General features: G+C 41.5%; 1 protein-coding gene and 1 long non-coding RNA gene across 2 annotated transcripts; both read right to left on the bottom strand.

Moving 5' to 3' along the window:
• Positions 1-3460: 3460 nt before the first annotated feature.
• On the bottom strand, positions 3461-6777 carry LOC138946680 (uncharacterized). Its single transcript, XR_011449408.1, has 5 exons — positions 6475-6777; positions 5512-5641; positions 4415-4516; positions 4042-4120; positions 3461-3819 (listed from the first exon to the last, which is right to left on the bottom strand). It is a non-coding gene; the product is annotated as an uncharacterized lncRNA (long non-coding RNA).
• Positions 6778-12112: 5335 nt separating this feature from the next.
• On the bottom strand, positions 12113-21252 carry LOC138947510 (uncharacterized). Its single transcript, XM_070318996.1, has 9 exons — positions 21197-21252; positions 20147-20287; positions 18358-18465; positions 17427-17522; positions 16481-16628; positions 15928-16058; positions 15188-15324; positions 14144-14318; positions 12113-12866 (listed from the first exon to the last, which is right to left on the bottom strand). Exons 2-9 carry the CDS (start codon positions 20271-20273, stop codon positions 12640-12642), a joined length of 1149 nt encoding a protein of 382 aa, XP_070175097.1. The 5' UTR covers positions 20274-20287; positions 21197-21252; the 3' UTR covers positions 12113-12639.
• Positions 21253-21526: the final 274 nt, after the last annotated feature.

The following is a 21526-nucleotide window of genomic DNA, read 5'->3' as shown; positions in this document are numbered from 1 at the left end:
CACACACAAAACATACTAGATTATAAGCAGGCATGGGAATTGTCCGCCGAAAGGCAAATTTCCGCCGACATTTTTTTTTGTTCCGCCGAAAAAGCAGAAGTGTCCGCCGAAAAAATAAATGGGGGAGGCAAAAATGGTTCTGAAAACTGAATTTAATGGCAATCTTGGAGCGCAGATGCCACCAAATTGCACAATTTGGGTTCTTTGGAGAAAACAAATTCCGGGGGGGGGGGGGGGGGGGGGGGGGGGGGGGGGGGGGGCGGGGGGGGGGGGGGGGCGGGGGCGGGGGCATGCCCACGGACCCCCCTAGTAAGGCTAGGTGCTTCGCGCCGTCGACTCTGATATTATTTACAAATGTTCAGCCTTTTTTGACTCACATGCGAAGCAAAAGTGAGTCTGTACTCACCCGAGTCGTCCGTCCGTCCGGAAAACTTTAACGTTGGATATTTCTTGGATACTATTCAGTCTATCAGTACCAAATTTGGCAAGATGGTGTATGATGACAAGGCCCCAAAAAACATACATAGCATCTTGACCTTGCGTCAAGGTCGCAGGGGCCATAAATGTTGTCTAAAAAACAGCTATTTTTCACATTTTCCCCATTTTCTCTAAAGTTTTTGAGATTGAATACCTCACCTATATATGATATATAGGGCAAAGTAAGCCCCATCTTTTGATACCAGTTTGGTTTACCTTGCTTCAAGGTCAAGGTCACAGGAGCTCTTCAAAGTTGGATTGTATACATATTTTGAAGTGACCTTGACCCTGAACTATGGAAGATAACTGTTTCAAACTTAAAAATTATGTGGGGCACATGTTATGCTTTCATCATGAGACACATTTGGTCACATATGATCAAGGTCAAGGTCACTTTGACCCTTATGAAATGTGACCAAAATAAGGTAGTGAACCACTAAAAGTGACCATATCTCATGGTAGAAAAGGCCAATAAGCACCATTGTACTTCCTATGTCTTGAATTAACAGCTTTGTGTTGCATGACCTTGGATGACCTTGACCTTGGGTCAAGGTCACATGTATTTTGGTAGAAAAAATGTGTAAAGCAGTTCTTAGTGTATGATGTCATTGCTAGGTTTAGTTATTTGAGGTCAAGCATGTGAGTCGTATGGGCTTTGCCCTTCTTGTTACTTTTTTCAATTCCCATGCCTGTATAAGGTTTTTGTGTGTAAATCTTTGGAGTAAATCTCCATCTACTCTCTCAACACTGAATTATGGTTCAAAATGTGTGCTGAGTCAGTTATGTTCTCCCTTTTTCCCCCTCTTTTACTTGTCTTCCAATAATGACATTTTAGCCAACCATTTATCCGTTTTAGAGCTCTTGCCGGATAACAACAATTGATTTCTGTCATATTTAGCCGCTTAGAAATGAGACTTCACTTGCCAGATGTATAGCATAAACCAACACTTTTTGTTTGTTGCAAAGACAAGCATCAAAGCAACAGGGGCTTGGGACAAGGCAACAGGGGCTTTAAATGCAAAAAAAACCAGTCCGTGTTTCTGTGTAATTATGGATCAGTGAATGTTTGTGCGTATCATAATTCTCTCCTCACTCACTGTGACTCGCTATATTTCCATGGACTGTACAGTTTTAATAAACTTAGTTCATACAAACATGATTCTTCTTAGAGTGGAGTGTGTGTGTTTGTATGATTGTGTCTGCATACAATTCTGTGTGTGCAGTGTGTGTGTGTTTGTGTGTGCATGAAACTGTGTGTGTGTGTGGCATAATGAAACAAATTTTGAATCCACATCTTTGTGTGTGTGTGTGAGTGTTTGTGATTGTATGTGTTCATACAATCATGTGTGTGTGTGCATGTGTTTCATGATGACAAAATATTGTTCTGAATTCGCGCACATGATCCCAGAAAAATGCTTTGAAACTTTCGCATACAGTAACAAGACTCCAAAAATCTGTTAACTGGGTGCACAAAACTACCTGTGCTTTGAAAAAACAAAAACAACAAAACCAGAACGGAGAACCACACACACAAAGTATGTGTGTGGAAAGGCAACAATTACAGTTCTCTCTTCAGATCCTGATATTTTCCCCCCTTAATACTTTGTTTCTTTCCCGGTTTGTTTCTTTTTCTTTTTACATTTAGTCAAAACTTGACTAAATGTTTTAACATAGAGGGGGAATCGAGACGAGGGTCGTGGTGTATGTGTGTGTGTGTGTGTGTAGAGCGATTCAGACTAAACTACTGGACCGATCTTTATGAAATTTTACATGAGAGTTCCTGGGAATGATATCCCCGGATGTTTTTCTTTCGTTTTTTTGATAAATGTCTTTGATGACGCCATATCCGGCTTTTTGTAAAAGTTGAGGCGGCACTGTCACACCCTCATTTTTCAATCAAATTAGTTGAAATTTTGGCCAAGCAATCTTCGACGAAGGCCGGACTTCGGTATTGCATTTCAGCTTGGTGGCTTAAAAATTAATTTATTACTTTTGTCATTAAAAATCTGAAAATTGTAAAAAAAAAATAAAAAAATTATAAAACGATCCAAATTTACGTTCATCTTATTCTTTATCATTTTCTGATTCCAAAAACATATAAATATGTTATATTTGGATTAAAAACAAGCTCTGAAAATTAAAAATATAAAAATTATGATCAAAATAAAAATTTTGAAATCAATTTAAAAACACTTTCATCTTATTCCTTGTCGGTTCCCGATTCCAAAAACATATAGATATGACATGTTTGGATTAAAAACACGCTCAGAAAGTTAAAACGAGCAGAAAAGCGTGCTATCCTTCTCAGAGCAACTACTTGTTTGTTTGTTTGTTTGCTTAACGCCCAGCCGACCACGAAGGGCCATATCAGGGCGGTAGAGCAACTACTACCCCGCTCTTCTTGTCAATTTCACTGCCTTTGCCACGAGCGGTGGACTGACGATGCTACGAGTATACGGTCTTGCTGAAAAATTGCAGTGCGTTCAGTTTCATTTTGTGAGTTCCACAGCTTGACTAAATGTTGAATTTTCGCCTTACGCGACTTGTTTTTCTCTTTCTTTCTTTCTTTTTCTTTGTTTCTTCTTTTCTTTTCTTTGTTTCTTCTTTTCTTTTCTTTCTTTCTTTCTCTTTGTTTCTTTCTCCTTTTCTTTCCCTCTCTTTCTTTCTTCTATTTGTTTGTAAGGAGGAGCCACAGGCCCACTGCAAAATGAGTGGACAGTCACTCCTGGGAATGTCCAAAGAAGCGTGTCAGCTTGAGGGCAGTTTCACGGTCCAGTGCACAATCCATGAGGTCAGATGTAGAAGCAGAGGCCAGTCTGGACAGACTGCCTATCCCGTCTTGAACCAGTTGTTGCTATGGTAACGGTTAAGGATAAACGTAAGAGCACACCGGGACAAGGAACAGGTGTTAGGACAGGGGAAAAAAACAAAAAAACAAACTATTCACCTCTTATCTGCCTCAAGTCACGTGACTGCTGATCACTTCCTCTGTGTCATTAAATTTTGCTTTCAATTTTAATTTGTGTTGAAATCATTCCTGAGTGATGTCTGTTTGATAAAACTTACTTTCAAAAGAAAAACAGTTTCTGACTGTTTGTTCTTTCAGCACAAATCATTTTCAATGGACCTTTGAACAAATAAAAAAATAAAACAAATGATCAAATAAAATGAGACGCAGAAAAGAAAACAAACACCAACAACAAGACACAGAAAGCAAAGGATATGATGTGAATCGAGTCCAAGCTGACTCAACAGACAAGGGAAGGTGTCTTCCAACAAGAGACGGTTCAGCAACACGCAGAACCGGGCGTGCATCTTGTCTGCTAGAGGGCGGCACTGCAGCTGAACACAGTAAGCATAGCACGTCGTGACGTTGGCATACATTAATTGATCAACAAATATCGAACGCAGAAGTAGAAGACGAAGAATTAATTAATTAATTCAAATAACCTTCATTGAAAACTTCTTGAAAACAGCTAAAATGTTTCATCTTCTCTTTGGCTATAGACAGAAACCCAATTTAGTGCTAATGATATGCGTTGTAAATAACATAGCAACTGTTACCTTGGCAATGTCCACCATAGCAGCTCCAGCTTCGCTAGCACTGAGAGTTGGGATGACTTGAAGAATAGAATCCAGATGCCTATTTGTCAAAACAAACAGAAGTTGAGAAAAGAACATATCCACGTAACATGTCATGAAAGATAAGAACATCAGAAGAAAAGAAGAGATGCACAAATGGTTTGACTCATGTAAAATAAAACGAAAGAAAAGAAAACAAAGCTGACCATCAAAATAACAGAATCGTTACACATTTTGTACAGACGCATAAACAAGAAATAAATCAACACACAAAACATTTGAAAACAGACAAACTAACAACAACCGTAACAACAAGTAAAGCATTAGGCCTAAGTCAGAAAAACACTGCACTTACTGGGTCTGAATTTCTCCCAGCAAGGTGAAGGTCCTTTCACACATTGCACTGGTTTCCATGACGACATAGCAATGACCATGACCTTCCACAAACCTGGTGACACTTTGTACAAATAAACAAGAAGAGCAAACGCTCGATCGAGTCACTTTCGCAGTTCTGAATATTATATGAGGCATCAGATGGACAGGAAGAAATTGCTATTCACAACACAATGAGTCACGTTCACATAAAATTTGAGCCCGGTCACTTTTATAGTTTCCGAGAAAAGCCCAACGTTAAGTTGTGTGTTGCCGAACAGAAAAGGCTAGTTATCTCCCTTGTTTTTCTGATAACGTTCGTAAAAGGCTACAGATGTAAATACTTTGATGTAAAGAATAATCCTACAAAGTTTCAATCACATCCGATGAACTTTGTCAAAGATATAAAATGTCTAATTTTTCCTTTGACGCTGACCTGTGACCTTGAAAAAGGTCAAAGGTCAACGAAACCATCGTTAAAGTGTAGAGGTCATTGGAGGTCACGACTAAACAAAATATGAGCCCGATCGCTTTGATAGTTTCCGAGAAAAGTCCAACGTTAAGGTGGTGTCTACGGACGGCCGGCCGGCCGGCCGGCCGGCCGGACAGACTAACACTGACCGATTACATAGAGTCACTTTTTCTCAAGTGACTCAAAAAATAAAAAATAAAAAATAAATACTGTGGAAGAGTACTTGAACTCGAACTCGAAACTTTATTACGGAAGAATAATAGCATTAGGTCCATATGGTCCTTTCTTACAACTAGTCCCAAGTCATCCCAGCTCTCAGCGCTAGCGAAGAGAAAAGAGACAAGCAACACAAGAACTGAATATATTTTGAAAGACATTTAGATACAAGTAGAGTAGTTTCAGACGAAATTTTCTCCAGTGCAAATATTTACAACACGTCACCCCCCCCCCTCCACACACACACACACACACACACACACACACACACACACCCACACAACCACAACTTGCGACTTCTTTTACCTCATCGGTGCCATTGTTACTGCCTTTGTTTCTTTTAAAATTGTCGCAGTTTTTGTAGTTTAAAAAAAAATGATTAAACGTCTCACCTGTGCAGTAAACTGGAGCGTTGTTCCTGATCGTCCATGTGCGAGAGCAAGTCGGGTGTCACGTGCAGGTAATAGAACGCCACTTTGGATGCCGGGAAAATCACACTCCTCTCTGACGTCGTCTCTGACACTGCGATACAGTTACGTCATTTCATATAATGTGGCATATATATGATAGTTAACTAAAGAATGTGTTTTTGTTTTTGTGTGAATGGCTGACTTATCCATTTATTTATTTGTGTGCATGTGTTTACTTGTTTATAGTTATCAATCTTTCGAGAAAAGATGCTAGTGGTGATCACATTTTACTCTCTCAGCGTCTTCCCATTAACACTATAATTATGGTTACTTGCGTAACCAAGAACAAACGTTGACAGACTGATGTATTCATTTATTTATTTAGTATTTAACTTCTGTTTGGTATAAAGAATGGATATCATTAGCAACAAGCAAGTTCTTGTACAGTCGAACTTGTCTATAATGACCGACCAAGAGACCGGCCAAAAGTGGTCACCATAGACACTGAGGTGGTTATGGAAAGGAGAATAATCAGTACAGACGAAACACTTGTCGGGGATGGGTTCGACTGTAGTAATGTTTGTTTGTTTGCTTAACGCCCAGCCGACCACGAAGGGCCATATATCAGGGCGGTGCTGCTTTGACATATAACGTGCGCCACACACAAGACAGAAGTCGCAGCACAGGCTTCATGTCTCACCCAGTCACATTATTCTGACACCGGACCAACCAGTCCTAGCACTAACCCCATAATGCCAGATGCCAGGCGGAGCAGCCACTAGATTGCCAATTTTAAAGTCTTGGTATGACCCGGCCGGGGTTCGAACCCACGACCTCCCGATCACGGGGCGGACGCCTCTGTAGTAATGTACCGGTATTGTTTTTATCAATGTTTTTGTTTCACCGTTTACTTATTATTTGTTACCTAGGCTTATTTATTCTCACCTCTCACTCTAAGTCTCTGGTTGGTCAGACAAGAGTAGATCGGAGTGTTTCGTAGCGAGTGGTGGACGATGACCGGCATTGGCGGCGTTGCTGCCTGCGCATCCATTTCAATACTGCTATGCGTGTTGGAACAGGGTGGGTGGCCTGTTCGTTGGTTGGTGTGGTTGCCCCGTTGTGTTACAAGTCTCACTCAAGGAATGAATTAACAGGTACAGACATTATTACTACTAGAAGACATTGGTCATTGTTTATCAAGACTGAGCTGGCAAAGCCGGGCTAAGTTCAATAGTTCATGCCGCCTGTAACCGCATGTGTGTGTTTATACTGCCCCATGTCTGTCTCAGTTCGCTTCTCTCTCTCTCTCCTCCCCCCCCTCCTCTCTCTCTTTGTCTCTCCTCAGTCCCCCCCCTCTCTCTCTCTCTCTCTCTGTCTCTCGTGTGTGTGTGTGCGTCCGTTCGTGCGCGCCTTGTGGGTTTGTCAGTGACGCGAGTGTGTGTGGGCATTCGTGCCGCATGCGCGCGTGTGTGTGTGCGCAAGTGTGTGTGCAAGTGTGTGGGCATGCGCGCGCGTGCGCGTGTTTTTGTGTGGTTGACTGACTCACTATTACAGGGTTTAACGTCCTCTTAGACCAACTGGTCTATATTGGGACAGGCCTATTGGTAATACGCTGAAGATATGGTGCGATACTTTGATTCGAACAAGCCCGCTGTGGCTGTCTTCTTCGACACGTACGTAGCTAGCTACACCAGCATTGTATGGAAACTGAGCCGTTTGGCTCATAACCATTACACGCGTAATAAAACATAAATACACGTGTAATAAATAATTGATACACGTGTAATAAATGATTAATGCACGTGTAATAATCATTTTTACGCGTGTAATAAATAATTCATACACGTGTAAGAAATGATTAAATACGCGTGTAATAAATATTTCATGCGCGTGTAAGAAATGATTAAATACGCGTGTAATAAATATTTCATGCGCGTGTAAGAAATGATTAAATACACGTGCAGGAAATAGTTTATACGCGTGTAAGAAATGATTAAATACAAGTGTAGGAAATTATTTAAATACACGTGTATTTAATCATTACATACACCCGTAATAAACTTAAAACTTGAATCGGAAAATATACGACATGCAAAGCAACAACTCTCGTCTATTCTACTTCCGGTTCGCGCGCACAACAACCGACTTCATCTGATAAAACAAGTAACTTACCTTTCCAATGCTGTGCGAGCCTGGGCAAAGGCGTTAAATTGTTCTCGCAAACCTTCCAAGGTGACATTGACGTTTGCCGCTTCCGCCATCTTGAGCTGTAAGCGTGCAAAGCGAGGCGATGAAGACGCATAGAGTGTTTTTCATGTGGATTCCCAGTCCGAGTTTTTAAGTCGCTTAACCACGTGACTCCTGCATTTTTAACGCTTGTATGAAATATTTATTACACGCGTATTTATTCATTTCTTACGCGTGTATGAAAAATGTATTACACGTGTATTTAATCATGTCTTACACGTGTACGAAATGATTAAATACACGTGGAATAAAAATGTCATACACGTGTACGAAATGATTAAATACACGCGTAATAAATATTTCATGCGCGTGTAAGAAATATGTAATACACGCGTAAGAAATATTTCATGCGCGTGTAAGAAATAATTAATACACGCGTAATAATCATTTCATGCGCGTGTAAAAAATATTTAAATACACGTGTAATAAATAATTACACGTGTATTTAAATATTTCTTACACGCGCATGAAATGTTAATTACGCGTGTATTTAATCATTTCTTACACGAGTATGAAATATTTATTACACGTGTATTTAATCATTATGCTATTCCATAGCATGAGAAAAAAGATAAATTACACGTGCAATAAGAAATAAATACACGTGTATTAGTCATTTATTACGCGTGTATTTATGTTTTATTACACGCGTAATGGTTATGAGCCAAACGGCTTTCCATAGCATTGGGTTTGTCACTCCGGCGTCAAAGTATCGAAATACGATCATGATAATCAGAGACGAGAGATGATGCATGCGTGTCTTCGTGTTTTCCAAGCCCTGAGACTTTCGCTGTGAACTGTGGGATCTTTTTCGTACGCATGTGTGCACACGGGGGTGTTCGTACACCCATAGACCTATATTAGATATAGGTCCCTGGTACACCGAACTTCGGAGAGTCTGCACAAACGACGGTTGACTCCGAGAAATAACTTGACTCAGTTGAATCTCTCGCCGAACGTGGCGATCGAACCCCTACAAAGCCAGCGTGGTTGAGAGAGAGAGAGACGGAGAGAGAGAGAGAGAGAGAGAGAGAGAGAGAGAGAGAGAGACAATGACAATGACAATGACAATGACAAATCTTTATTTTTCGAGGGTGACAAGAATAAGCATAGATATGCTTTTTTGCATCTGGCCCTCGCCCTAAAGAGGGACTAAACTATTTTACTATAACTATGACTAGAAAAAGGTTACATAAAAACATTAATGGTAGAACATATAAGTTTATGTACATGAAGCGCATTATGTAGAAGCATTGTAGATCATAAGGTAGTGTTCAAAATTGGGTGTAAAGCAATGAAGATAAACGGAAAGTAACCCAACAATACATTAGCTCAGCAAAACAATGTATTACAGAGCCAAATCTTCGTGATTTTGTCACAATAAACCATAATTCCGATAATGAACAACTGTATACAAAGAAAACATACCAACCAATCAAGTTTATTTGTTCATAGAGTTCATTAAATGGAAAGAATATTTGGTTCTAAAAGAATCCGTGTTGGTGGATTGCCGCAGGGCGTCCGGAAGAGCGTTCCAGAGGCTGCTTCCTGAATAAACAAGACTTGATTTAAATAGGTCTATCCTAGGAAGAGGAGTGTTTAGTTTTATAAAGTGGTGCGAATTCTTCAAGGAGAACTTTGAGCAAATGGTTTCGGGTGCATTTTCTGTCATAATTTTATGCATCATTATTCCTTTGTTGTAATTCATTCTTGACTTTAGAGGTAGGACCCCTATGTTGATGTAGTCTGAGTCGGTGAGAGTAGTCTGTTTGAGTAATACTACTTTTAGCGCTCTTTTGTGTAATCTGCTGAGTAGCTTTAGGGAATTATCACTTGCAGAGTCCCATAGAGTGGATGCGTAATCAATAAGAGACTGAATATGAGCAGTGAAAAATAACTTCCTGGCTTGACAATTAAGGAAGTGTTTAATTCTAGATAAGAGGTACACTTTCTTTGACACTAATTTACTAAGTTGTTCAATGTGAGTTGACCAAGACAGGTTGTTATCGATGTGGACACCTAGAACTTTGTGATGGTCGACTTTTTCCACTATATTGCCGTCAATCATTAAATCGGGACCAGTTGAGGTAAAATTCTGTCGTTTTTGTCTAGTTGTAATTATCATATATTTGGTTTTCTTTGGGTTAAGAGACATGTGATTTAGGTCAGTCCATTCTGTCAGCTGGTTTAGACTTCCTTGGAGGGATTCTGATAAGCGAGTTAAATTTTTGTTACTGGAGTGAATTGTGGTATCATCTGCAAAAAGTTCACATAAATGTTGAATATAAAGGGGGAGGTCATTAACATATATTGAGAAGAGCAGAGGTCCTAATACCGATCCTTGTGGTACACCGTAATCTACAGCTTGCATGCTCGATGCTCTAGTGTTTGTAAGAACTGTCTGTTGTCTGTCAGAGAGGAATGAACTAACAAGATTGATAGTATCATATCCGACGCCATACAAACCGAATTTTCTAAGCAATAATGTGTGATCAATTACATCAAAGGCTTTTGCAAAGTCTACGAAAATGGCACCACAGAATTCATTATCGTTTATTTTGTCCAACCACTGATCAACAAGAGAGATTAAGGCAGTGTGGCAGGAATGCTTAGCTCTAAATCCTGATTGTTTAGGATGGAATAAGTTGTTTTGGTTGAAATGTGTTAGGATGTGTTTGTTGATATGCTTTTCCAGTGGTTTTGATAACACAGACAAAATGGAAATTGGCCTATAATTTGAGGGGTCTCTTTTGTCACCTGATTTAAACAGAGGAATGACTTTAGCCTGTTTCAGGGCGACTGGAAAATATTTTTTTTCTAAACAGAGATTGTAAATGTAGGTAAGTGTTTCAGAAATTACGGGGGCTGACAATTTAAGAATCCTACCATCAAGCCCATCGAGCCCCCGGGTGCCTGTTTGCTTGAGGTGTGTAAGTGCGTGAAAAACTTCAGGTACTGTAAGAAGGGGAATTTTTGCTTGACATGAAATTTGTTTTGATTTGCAAAATTCTTCTAAAACTTTCAAATCATTTAATTTGGACTTGTCATTTTTAATCACATTTTCAGCAATTTTGGAAAAATGTGTGTTTAAATCATCGGGAGATATGTCCTTGATACAACTCGGATGACTGGCAGCCTTTTTATTCGTAAGTTCATTTATTGCCTTCCATATATTCTTTGAGTTTTGCTTTGAACTTGATGCTAGGTCACGAAAATATTTTATCTTTTTTGTTCGTTTAAGTGAATTTACCTTATTTCTCTGTTCTCTGTATTCCTCTTCCTTGCCAACCGACTTTAAAAAATCGCGATGGTCAATGGCATGTTGTAAATCATTATCAAACCATTTAGGTTTTACAATGTGCCTAACTCTCTTTATTCTCCACGGAGCATGTTTATCGTATATGTCATTGAAGGCACTAAGCCAATGTGTTAGGGCTTCGTCCGGATCCGTAAAATTGTAAGTATCAGATAGTGGGGAATTCCAAAGTTCATGTAGAAAGGTGTCTTCGTTAAATTTAGAAAAAGAGCGGTATTTTATTGTCTTGTGACCAACTTTAGGAATTTTGACACCCTTTCTTGACCATGTTAAACAGACAGGAAAATGATCGCTGCAACCATTGGCTGGAACACAACATTCGACAATATTATGGTGATCAGTAACATAGATATGATCTATCAGAGTACTGCTGGATGATGTGACTCTAGTGGGAGTGTTGACTATTTGTTTAAGATTATAGAGGTTAATCATATCAGAGAGAGAGAGAGAGAGAGAGAGAGAGAGAGAGAGAGAGAGAGAGAGAGAGAGAGAGAGAGAGCACAGTGTCTTGTTGTTGGGCTGATCATCAGTGTGTTCCGAGGTGGATACTCACTCACGCTCAAACATTCCGACAGAACAAACATATGTACCAAAAATCAAAAACGTAATCTATTCAGCTTCTGTTTCTAAAGTTTTGCATTCCTTTATCGATTTATCACTCGTTTCTTTGCTTACATAATTTTACCTTTGAAAACTCAGCGGCACTGGAACCAGGGAAGCAGACGACACATGTCACGTAAAAAGTTGGACTGGATATGAATTTACACTAAATCAAAAGTATGGATCGGGTCCGCTCTTCATATTTCCGACGTTATTTTCATCAGCGGAAGTTTTTACGTTATAAATCCTGAACAATGTAATTTTAACAAGAGAGACAATACTAAACAACAACAACAACAACAACAACAACGACTATGATGACAGCGACTACGACACTGAACTAAAACCGCAAACTCTAGAGCGGTACAGTCTCAAAACGCATAAAACGAGCAAGTTAAATGCAACACCAACAAAATCGAATGACAGCTGCAATTTTATTACTGTGCGGAAATGCTATGCATACAACAGTAACCGTGAATACAAATGACCAAAAAGATAATATCACATGTACATTGTGCGCTTTTGGTGTCAATATTGACGGAAACAATATGAACTTTGCTTCAAACAACTGCATCATCAAGATATGGGAAAACATCAAGACTGGCCCAGTTAATAGAATGTTTAAGCCCGATTACTCTGATGTAAGAAATTGGAAAAACTGAAAATAAATCTGGATTTCTTTTTAAAGTGGCAAAAGCTCAGGTTATAGAACAACGTGGCAGGGACGTCCTGAGAACAGTCTTGGAAAGACTATTCTCTTACCCTACTTAAAGTCCCAGAACATCCAAAACCTGATCCAATTAAATCTTTGAACTTTTTATTTTTTTTATTTTTTTTTAGCAAAGACGTATTTCGTGAGGTACCAGCTTTTGAACACTCGATCTTGAAAGGATATTCTCTTGTGGTACATCATCAAGATAGAGAACGTCCAAAATCTGATCTAGGTTTTAGACTTTTTGAGCGAAAACGTATCCCAGCAGGTACCAGTTCTTGAATACTTTCGGATCCTGAGTGGCAACTTCTGCCTCCAGACGAGAGTACATCTCGTCCACGAGAGCCTCCTTTTCGCTCTCGCTGCGCTTGTCGGAAAGTCCCCGGATGAAGGAACTGTTACTCCAGCATCTGTGTTGGTTCACCACAGCTTTGGCCCACGTCTTGCGATCGTCTACACCCTCTGCAGAACATGAACATGAAATGTGTGTTAACAGTAATATTAATTGTTTGATCGATTGATTAGTTAATTGATAGATTGATTGATTGACTTATCTAAAAAAATCTATTTATCTATTACATTATTTATCTATTTATATCTAATTTAAGAAGAGCGCGAATCATATCATTCACTGTAATGTCTGTTTAAAATAATTATTAGTTTGCCAATATGTGTTAGTCGTAATTACCTAAAAGGTGTAAGCAAACTAAGTACAGTGGTCGCCGGTTAATATGACCACTTTGGGACCGGGATAAAATGGTCATAATAAGCGGCTGGTCATATTAACCGATGTTAGAGAAAACGACTTGAAACAAATCGCAAAACGAAACATTTTTTTTGTAATTAATAATTGTAATTAATAACGTATGTGCTGTCCGGCAAAGCTCTGAAGTAAATCCCGGTTTCATCAGCATTGTAAATTTCCGATGGGGCATAATCTGCGAGCAGATTCGGAAGGACGTCGTCTTTCCATGTCTTAGCAGCATCAAAATCGGCGTCTTGGGCTTCACCGTGAATTTTATGAAATGTCAAGCCGTTGCGAACTTTCCAACGAGAAAACCATCCATCGTGATCACTTTAGATATATTCACGGGAAATAATGAAAAGATCGCACGCTTTTTTGCCTTTTTTATGACGCTCAGTCTCGGGGGAAAAAAAGAGAGAGAATAATGATCGCGACATTAGAGATCACTGAGCACTGATCACTGATCACTTTAGTTTCATTCACGAAAAAGAAAGAAAATATCGCACGCCTTTTTGCCTTTTTCAAAAAATCGTATGTATTTTTTCCCCCCGAGTGATTTCAAACTGAAAAAGATGTGAACTTGTTGCCATTTTCTCGAAACAATGTGGCCATATTAAGCGGCGTTGTGGTCATATTAAGCGGCTTTTTCTAATACATAACAAAGAAGGACAATTCCGGACCGGGTAAAATTGGTCATAATACGCGGCTGGTCATATTAACCGCGGTCATATTAACCGGCGACCACTGTAGTTTAATTTTCGTGAAGCGCAGAACTGAGCAAGTATTATTTGTTTCCTCCACAAGGAGTCTAAAACCGAGGCCACGTTTTTCTGCTGGATGTGTCTTTGGATTGGTTGACCAAAACTACTTGTCCTTAGTGGACAATCTATCAACATTACCTTCAAATTGAATGGTGAAGTCATAAAACAGTCCAAGCAAAGAGCCAAGAATTTTGGTCGAGGTCATCGCCCTTTTTACGCTCTGGTAAACTTACCCTTTTCTAATTTTTCTTGCCACTTCTTCTGCGCCACGCATGCCGAGAGGACCTGTTCAGCGCTGATGAGTCTCAGCCCTGCCTTGTACACAGCTGAGTTCTGATCCTCAAACGGTGCCTTGTACTCTTCCAGGTATCTCTGGCAGCGGTTGAAGTTGGTGTTCACAAACTCCTCCTGCAGTCAGAATTCGTATCAGTTGAAATATAGATCTAATACGTCCTATAATGACTGATCCCTCGAGTAAGCATTCTCGTCTCGGAGACCAAGGACGTGCTTCAATCGTCTTTGCAAACCCAGAGGGAGTATTCATGAAAGGAAGACTTGTCAAAGATCGTCACAGTGGTGTTTGAGACTAGGTGATCCATCATTATCACAAAGGAAAACAGTTCCCAATGCCATGCCTTTGTTATGCAGTTCTAACACTGAATTCATTCGCTAATTAACATTAGTTTTACCAAAACCCGTTATGACGTGTAGGGTTCCAACAAAGCGTAGGTCCTCAGCAGCAAAACTACGTTCAACGACCAGACATCACATCGTTGGAAGACTGGAAAGTCTTGTTACAAGAATGCAACAGGCCCGGCAAACTTCTCTGACAGATACACGCCGATGACGATTTCTCGATAGCTTGAAAATGCCTGTCTTCCTTCGAAAACTATCATGTAAACCACCAGAGATATGTCCAGGCGTTTACATGGGAGAAGAGAGTTCTTCCACTGGGACATATACCCAAATTATGCAGCATGGCTACTTTCTGTGCAGAGTTTATTATAATGTTTCTTTGTTTTGAAATTGACACCTGTGTCAATCTGCTAAATATTTTTGAATAAAAACAAATCCCAGTCAGGCTGCGGAGAAAGCAGTACGGTCGTTGCTTTTTGTTATTTTCTAAGTGGAGGGTAGGTTTAGGCTACCCCATGTAAACGCCTGGACGGATATGTGGGTGTGTAGTCGATCCTTTACACGGGAAGTAAAGTAACTTAACGGAAAATTGCTGAACAGTATGGTGTGTTTTTTGTACTGTAACAACCTCAACAACTCACATTGGTGATCTTGCCTTCGTCCCTCATCCTTCTCCACATGTTCAGCATGCCCTCCTCGGTACCCTGGTTACAGGAGCGCACCCCTTTCTGCTTCATTTCGGGGTCCTCAGACGGGGTGGACACAATAAGTACCCCACCTGCAACAAGACAATATTGAATAACACGAGTTAGCCCTTTTGTGGAGGCTGTCTTTAATTAAGGCCTAAATCGTTTTCGCGAATTTTTTTTCTTTCTCCAAAATTCAGTGCCAAAACGTCGTGCAGCCAACTTCGCGAAGTAGACTTCACCCAATTAATGTGAGGCTTCAGTTTCATGATTCCATTGAAAGAATTGCAAACTGCCGCTCTCCTTTCAGTAGGTAATCGTCAGTTCCACGGAGTTAATTCGGGACAATGGTGAAAATCGCAATGACTTGACTATATTTTTGTTAGTTATGGATGATATGTGTTGGGTTTTTTTTTTTTTTGCTGCTAGACTTGCGCATCATTGAAGAAATTATTGAACGTGGGTGGGGTGGGGGGTGGGGGGGGGTGGGAAGGGGGGTAGGGAAGGGGAAGGGTAATATGTCATACTGCACAGCTAGGAGCGCGGCCGGTCTGGAGGGAAGGGGCATTTTTTGTGTCCAACGTAAACATCTCAAATTTCACGATTGTTTCAGAGACTACCAGACACAGGAAAAATAGAGACAAATGATCAAAACGAATAAGTGGATACATTTCAATGAATGTAAGCTGTTTTACCCGATTTCATCTCTTTGGCACGGAGGAGAAGAAAGGTCTCCCAGTCTTTGGCTGCTTGGGCTGCCACCAACTTCCGCTCAGCCTCGTTTGCGTTAGGAAACCGGTGAAATGAGTCCTGGAACGTTGTTGGTCTGTCCAAGAAAAAGTGTAATTTGAAATTGTTGGTGACAGAAAGACAAAAGTAGACATATAGACAGATAGGTAGAGAGACTACCCCATTTTACCAAAGACGATCGCCTCTCGCTACCACCATCACCACACCATTATCATCTTCCTCATTGTCATCATCATCATCATCATCATCGTCATCGTCGTGGTCGTCATCATCATCACTCATCATCATCATCACCACCACCACCGCCACCACCATCATCGTCAACTCAGTCACGGCTCAGACATCCAGTGAGCCGCGACGAAAGACATGAGGTATCCAGTGTTGTCGGGGAGTATCTGGTGGTAGAAGCTGGCACCCGATGCAAACACGAACACGCCCGCCCCCCCCCCCCCCTCCCCCCTGTCCACCCCGTACCCCCATTGACGTCAACCGGCTTACGCTTCCGACATCCAGTGAGCCGCGATGAAAGACATGATGAGGTCCCCCGTGTTGTCGGGGAGTATCTGGTGGTAGAAGCTCGCACCCGACGCAAACACGAACACGTTCTTGAAGTCGTTCAGGTAAGTTGGAGGATCCGGTATCAGACCTGCACGTAGAATTGAAGTAATCAGAGAGAAAATATCATAATGGGCCACACAGTTTCTTTTAAAAAAAAAGAAAGAAAGAAGAGTATTGGGCCACACAGTTGATTCGTTACAGTTTGTCTAAGCCCCGGGCAGATTGTGAACATTTATTGAGACGAGCACAACATCTTTCTTTATTTGGTGTTTAACGTCGTTTTCAACCACGAAGGGTTATATCGCCGCGACGGGGAAAGGGGGAAGATGGGATAGAGCCACTTGTCAATTGTTTCTTGTTCACAAAAGCACTAATCAAAATATTGCTCCAGGGGCTTGCAACGTAGTACAATATATGACCTTACTGGGAGAATGCAAGTTTCCAGTACAAAGGACTTAACATTTCTGACATACTGCTTGACTAAAATCTTTACAAATATTGACTATATTCTATACAAGAAACACTTAAGGGTAAACGGAGAAACAGAATCCGTTAGTCGCCTCTTACGACATGCTGGGGAGCATCGGGTAAATTCTTTCTCGTCCCAACCAATATGGGACTCCCCCCTAGCCCGCGGGGGGTGAGCATAACATGGTACAATCGCATGTGCGTCATTTGCAAGATAGCTCATAGAATCAGTTTCAGCTGTGTATCTGTACTCAACTGCCCAGTGAAAGGTTGTCTTTGCTCTGTAGTCTGCGCTAGGAGTCAGTCAGTGAGTCAGTTAGTCAGTCAGTCAGTCACTGAGTCGTCGGTCATTTAATCAGCCTGTTTGTTTATTCGTTTGTTTGTTGTTTTGTCATATATTTCCAGTTCAAAGACTTACCATGAATACGCTTGAAGACAGAGTTGAAGTCGTTGGACGGCTGGTCTTCATAGACGATCTGTATCGGTACCTCTCCGTGCTTCTTCCTTATCGTGGCTGTGAACAACAAGGAGAATGCAAACAGTGAACAGTTACAGACGGAACAACAAGGACAGAGCCACATGCAGAGACCGCACTGACTACCTGCTGACCCATATGCAGTTTTTCAAAACATTATCCTCCTTTCAACTGCCAACGTTTTTCATTACTGTAGCCTTCACGTTTTCTGGACACCAGAATATACTCAGACGGTTCTGACTGACGGACGGACGGACGGAGAGACAGATAGACTGACGGACGGACAGATAGACAAGATAGACAGATAGACTGACGGACGGACGAAAAAACATAAAGGCGCACAGACGCGAACGAACTTAATACAATGTATGTAGCCTATACAACCTTTGTGTCAGTCTCCCTACACTACTACATCCCTGCAATCTCTCTTTCACACACACACAAACACACACACACGCACCGTACAGACACGCACGCACACACATATACACACACACCCTGCCCCCTCCCCCCATCTATACTCCCCTCCCCTCACACACGCGCACACACACACACACCCTGCCCCCTCCCCCCATCTATACTCCCCTCCACACACACACACACACACACACACACACACCCTTCCCCCTCCCCCCATCTATACTCCCTTCCACTCACACACACACACACACGCAGACACACACCGTTAAACACACACACACGCCCTGCCCCCTCCCCCCATCTATACTCCCCTCCACTCACACACGCACACACACACGCACACACAAACACACACACACCCTATACTCCCCTCCACTCACACACGCACACACACAAACACACACACACACATATAACCCCCCCCACACACACACACACACACACACACACTCACTGATAAGCTCTCTAATGAGAGGGATGGTGACGGAGCCATCAGCCGTGCCATAGTCTCCCATGGTGAACAGACGATTGCCGTTGGTTCCGCTCCGCACAGGGATGGAGTCTGCACACGATGTTTATCTTCACAGGGCCGGACCAAATGAGTTGTAAGGGGGGGTTCCTCCTTTTTGGGGGGGGGCAAATCAGCGAAGTGGCGAAGCCACAAGCGCGCACCTGCAACGCAGGCGCGCGAACTAGGGGGGTCCGGGGGCATGCTCCCCCGAAAATTTTTTGAAAAACGGTTAAAATCTGTGCAATCTGGTGCATTCTGGGCCTTGTTTTGAGGGTTAAGAGCAGCATTGTTTTGGTGCTAAAACTAGTAAAAAAACCAAACACTCAAAGCAAGGTACATGCTTTTTCCAGGGGTGGGGTTCCGGAACCCCTGGAACCCCCCCCCCTGGGTCCGGCCCTGCTTCATAGTAAAAGCTGTGACTGAATGTCTTGGCAGATTTACCGCTGAATGTCATTACCTCTCTGCCATCTTGCATGCCAGATTCATCCAGGATTTTGATATAAGTTCATTATGCGTATCATAACTTGTGTTCGTCTGTCTGTCTACCCAGTTTTGTTTTGTCACTAATCGAACGTTCCAATAACCTACAACTTTATTTTAATGTTTATTCTGAAAATCTTGGCAAATATCCTCGAACAAGCTGTTCACTTCACATGAAGGCCTACACGAACTCTAGGAAGTTCCAGGGTCTGTCAGTTGGGCAAGCAGAAAGACTGGAAGTCGGAGAAAATCAGTCAAATGTAAGTCAGTGTGTCAGTGAAAACCAACAGGCCTATATGCCACTCTGCTGAGATCGTGAGATCAACCAGCCAATCAGTAACTGTTGGTCAGTGGGTCGGCAAGTTAGTCACTAACTAAATCATTTCTCAGACACCATTAGGTGACCACTAGATACGCACGTTCTGGGAACGTTTTGATGAAGGCAATTGTGACCCTCCACCACGAAATGAGTCACATGTCACCTCGCGCGGTTCTGCCGGCTAGGCTTAATCAGTAAAAGTCCAGGGAGTGTCTGGTAACAGTGTGAGGGTCACCTTAGTCACAGGCTAATAACTCAAACAGTTTTCGCTCTTTTCTAAAACGGTTTTCACCACTGGATAGAGCATTAAAAACTCTTTAGAAAAATGTAAAAATATAAAAATCATGCAAAGGTGACATGCGACTCATTCCGTGGTGGAGGGTCACAATTAACTCTTTTAAGACCTTGTTTTCGCAGACTTTTGGTTCATGACCTGTGTAAATGTACCCCCATTTTAAGACTCCTCCCTTTTAAGACCCGATTATCTCAGATTGTTTGAGGTCTTTCTTTTCTTTATTTGGTGTTTAACGTCGTTTTCAACCACGAAGGTTATATCGCGACGGGGAAAGGTGGGAGATGGGATAGAGCCACTTGTCAATAGTTTCTTGTTCACAAAAGCACTAATCAAACATTTGCTCCAGGGGCTTGCAACGTAGTACAATATATTACCTTCCTTTTGGAGAATGCAAGTTTCCAGTACAAAGGACTTAACATTTCTTACATACTGCTTGACTAAAATCTTTACAAACATTGACTATATTCTATACAAGAATCACTTAAGGGTAAAAAGAGAAACAGAATCCGTTAGTCGCCTCTTACGACATGCTGGGGAGCATCGGGTAAATTCTTCCCCCTAACCCGCGGGGGGAAAGACTCGATTATCTCAGATTGTTTGAGATCTTAAAAGAGGTGTTCCACTGTACGCATACTTACCAACGGCCTTGAAGATCTGATCCTTGACGATGGCGATGTTGTCGGCATCCTGGGTGGCCAACCAGTTGCCATAGTGACCAGAACCGGACTCTCCGTAGGGAATGTGGCTGTGAGGAACACTCGTCATTTTCAGTGTAGCAGCTGCAGGGAAGATTATTGCACATGTACATTTTAGTGCTTATATGTATAGTGAAAACTAATCGTCGGCTTACTATCTCAGATGTAGCCGGGTTAATCCATTTCGTTTGTTGTTGAGTCACTGCTTTAAATAATGTGGTTCTGTTGAAATTCACGGTGCGTGGCAAGCTCATTAATTTTTGCAACGTCAGCCTGGTTATTCCAGCGTTCCCCTTTTCAGCATCCTATGCACATTCACAATAATCCTTTTCACCTCGGACAACATCTTTACCAGTTCAGGTGTGCAAACCCTAGCCGTTGGACAGATTCGGTGTTTGTGTGACATGTATTATGTCAGCACGAAATACACGGATAAGGTAGTGCGGCACACGGGTGAAAACACTGAATGACCTATACATGTTTCAATAGAGGCCTGGAAAGGGGGAAACATTTATTCATTTTAAGTATGTCACGAAAACCTTTTCTTCGACTTACTCCCACAAATGAGTTTTGTTATTTTTGATTTTAGGTTTTAAAACATTTCGAACCTTATCGGTGATGACCCCAATACAACTCATACTATTCTGATTTCAGTGCGGCCGAACAAAAGGATTTTCAGAGTAAGGTGCCTGTGATATGACCCACTTTGTTTTGCACAACTGGCCCTGACATGCCGTATAGTCAAACCTGCGACAAATTATGATGCCACACGTTTTTTGTATGTCAACTCAACGTGTTTCGTTCAGGTATCACTGTGACAAAATACACACCTGCAAGCTCAACACTTCTGAGTGTAAATTTATTTCGTCATTATTTTCAAAAAGCACACAACAGATAAGAACGTGAGTGCCTATCTATACTACTAACGTGACTAAGACAAACTCGGAAAAACGAAATATCCTTAGCTAAGAAATGAAATTCCCACATGCTCACCGGCTGATAGTCTTGGTTGAAGTGAACGAGTCAAGGTCACGACTACAGGTTTTGGTGCTCTCTGGTTCTATCTTCACGTGAAGTTACGGTGTTTGCGTTATCCGATAGAACGAGACACACAAAGACATCACAGGCGCTAGACAAGCCAATGAATAATGTCTTCACGTTAAACAGTAGTTTATTCTGAGCATGCAGTCACGTTGAATACAAAATCTCACACTACACACCAAACAGTGGACTCCGTTTTTCAAAGACACTCCCGTTTCTAGACAACCATGAATAACCACCTCCCCACCCCCAACTGATTTTTACATTTAGTCAAGTTTTGAC

Source organism: Littorina saxatilis, linkage group LG14 (genome assembly GCF_037325665.1).
Source record: "Littorina saxatilis isolate snail1 linkage group LG14, US_GU_Lsax_2.0, whole genome shotgun sequence".
Classification (NCBI taxonomy): Eukaryota; Metazoa; Mollusca; class Gastropoda; order Littorinimorpha; family Littorinidae; genus Littorina; species Littorina saxatilis.
The sequence above is the reverse complement of the archived record's forward strand: the minus strand, read 5'-3'. Positions and strand labels throughout refer to the sequence as shown.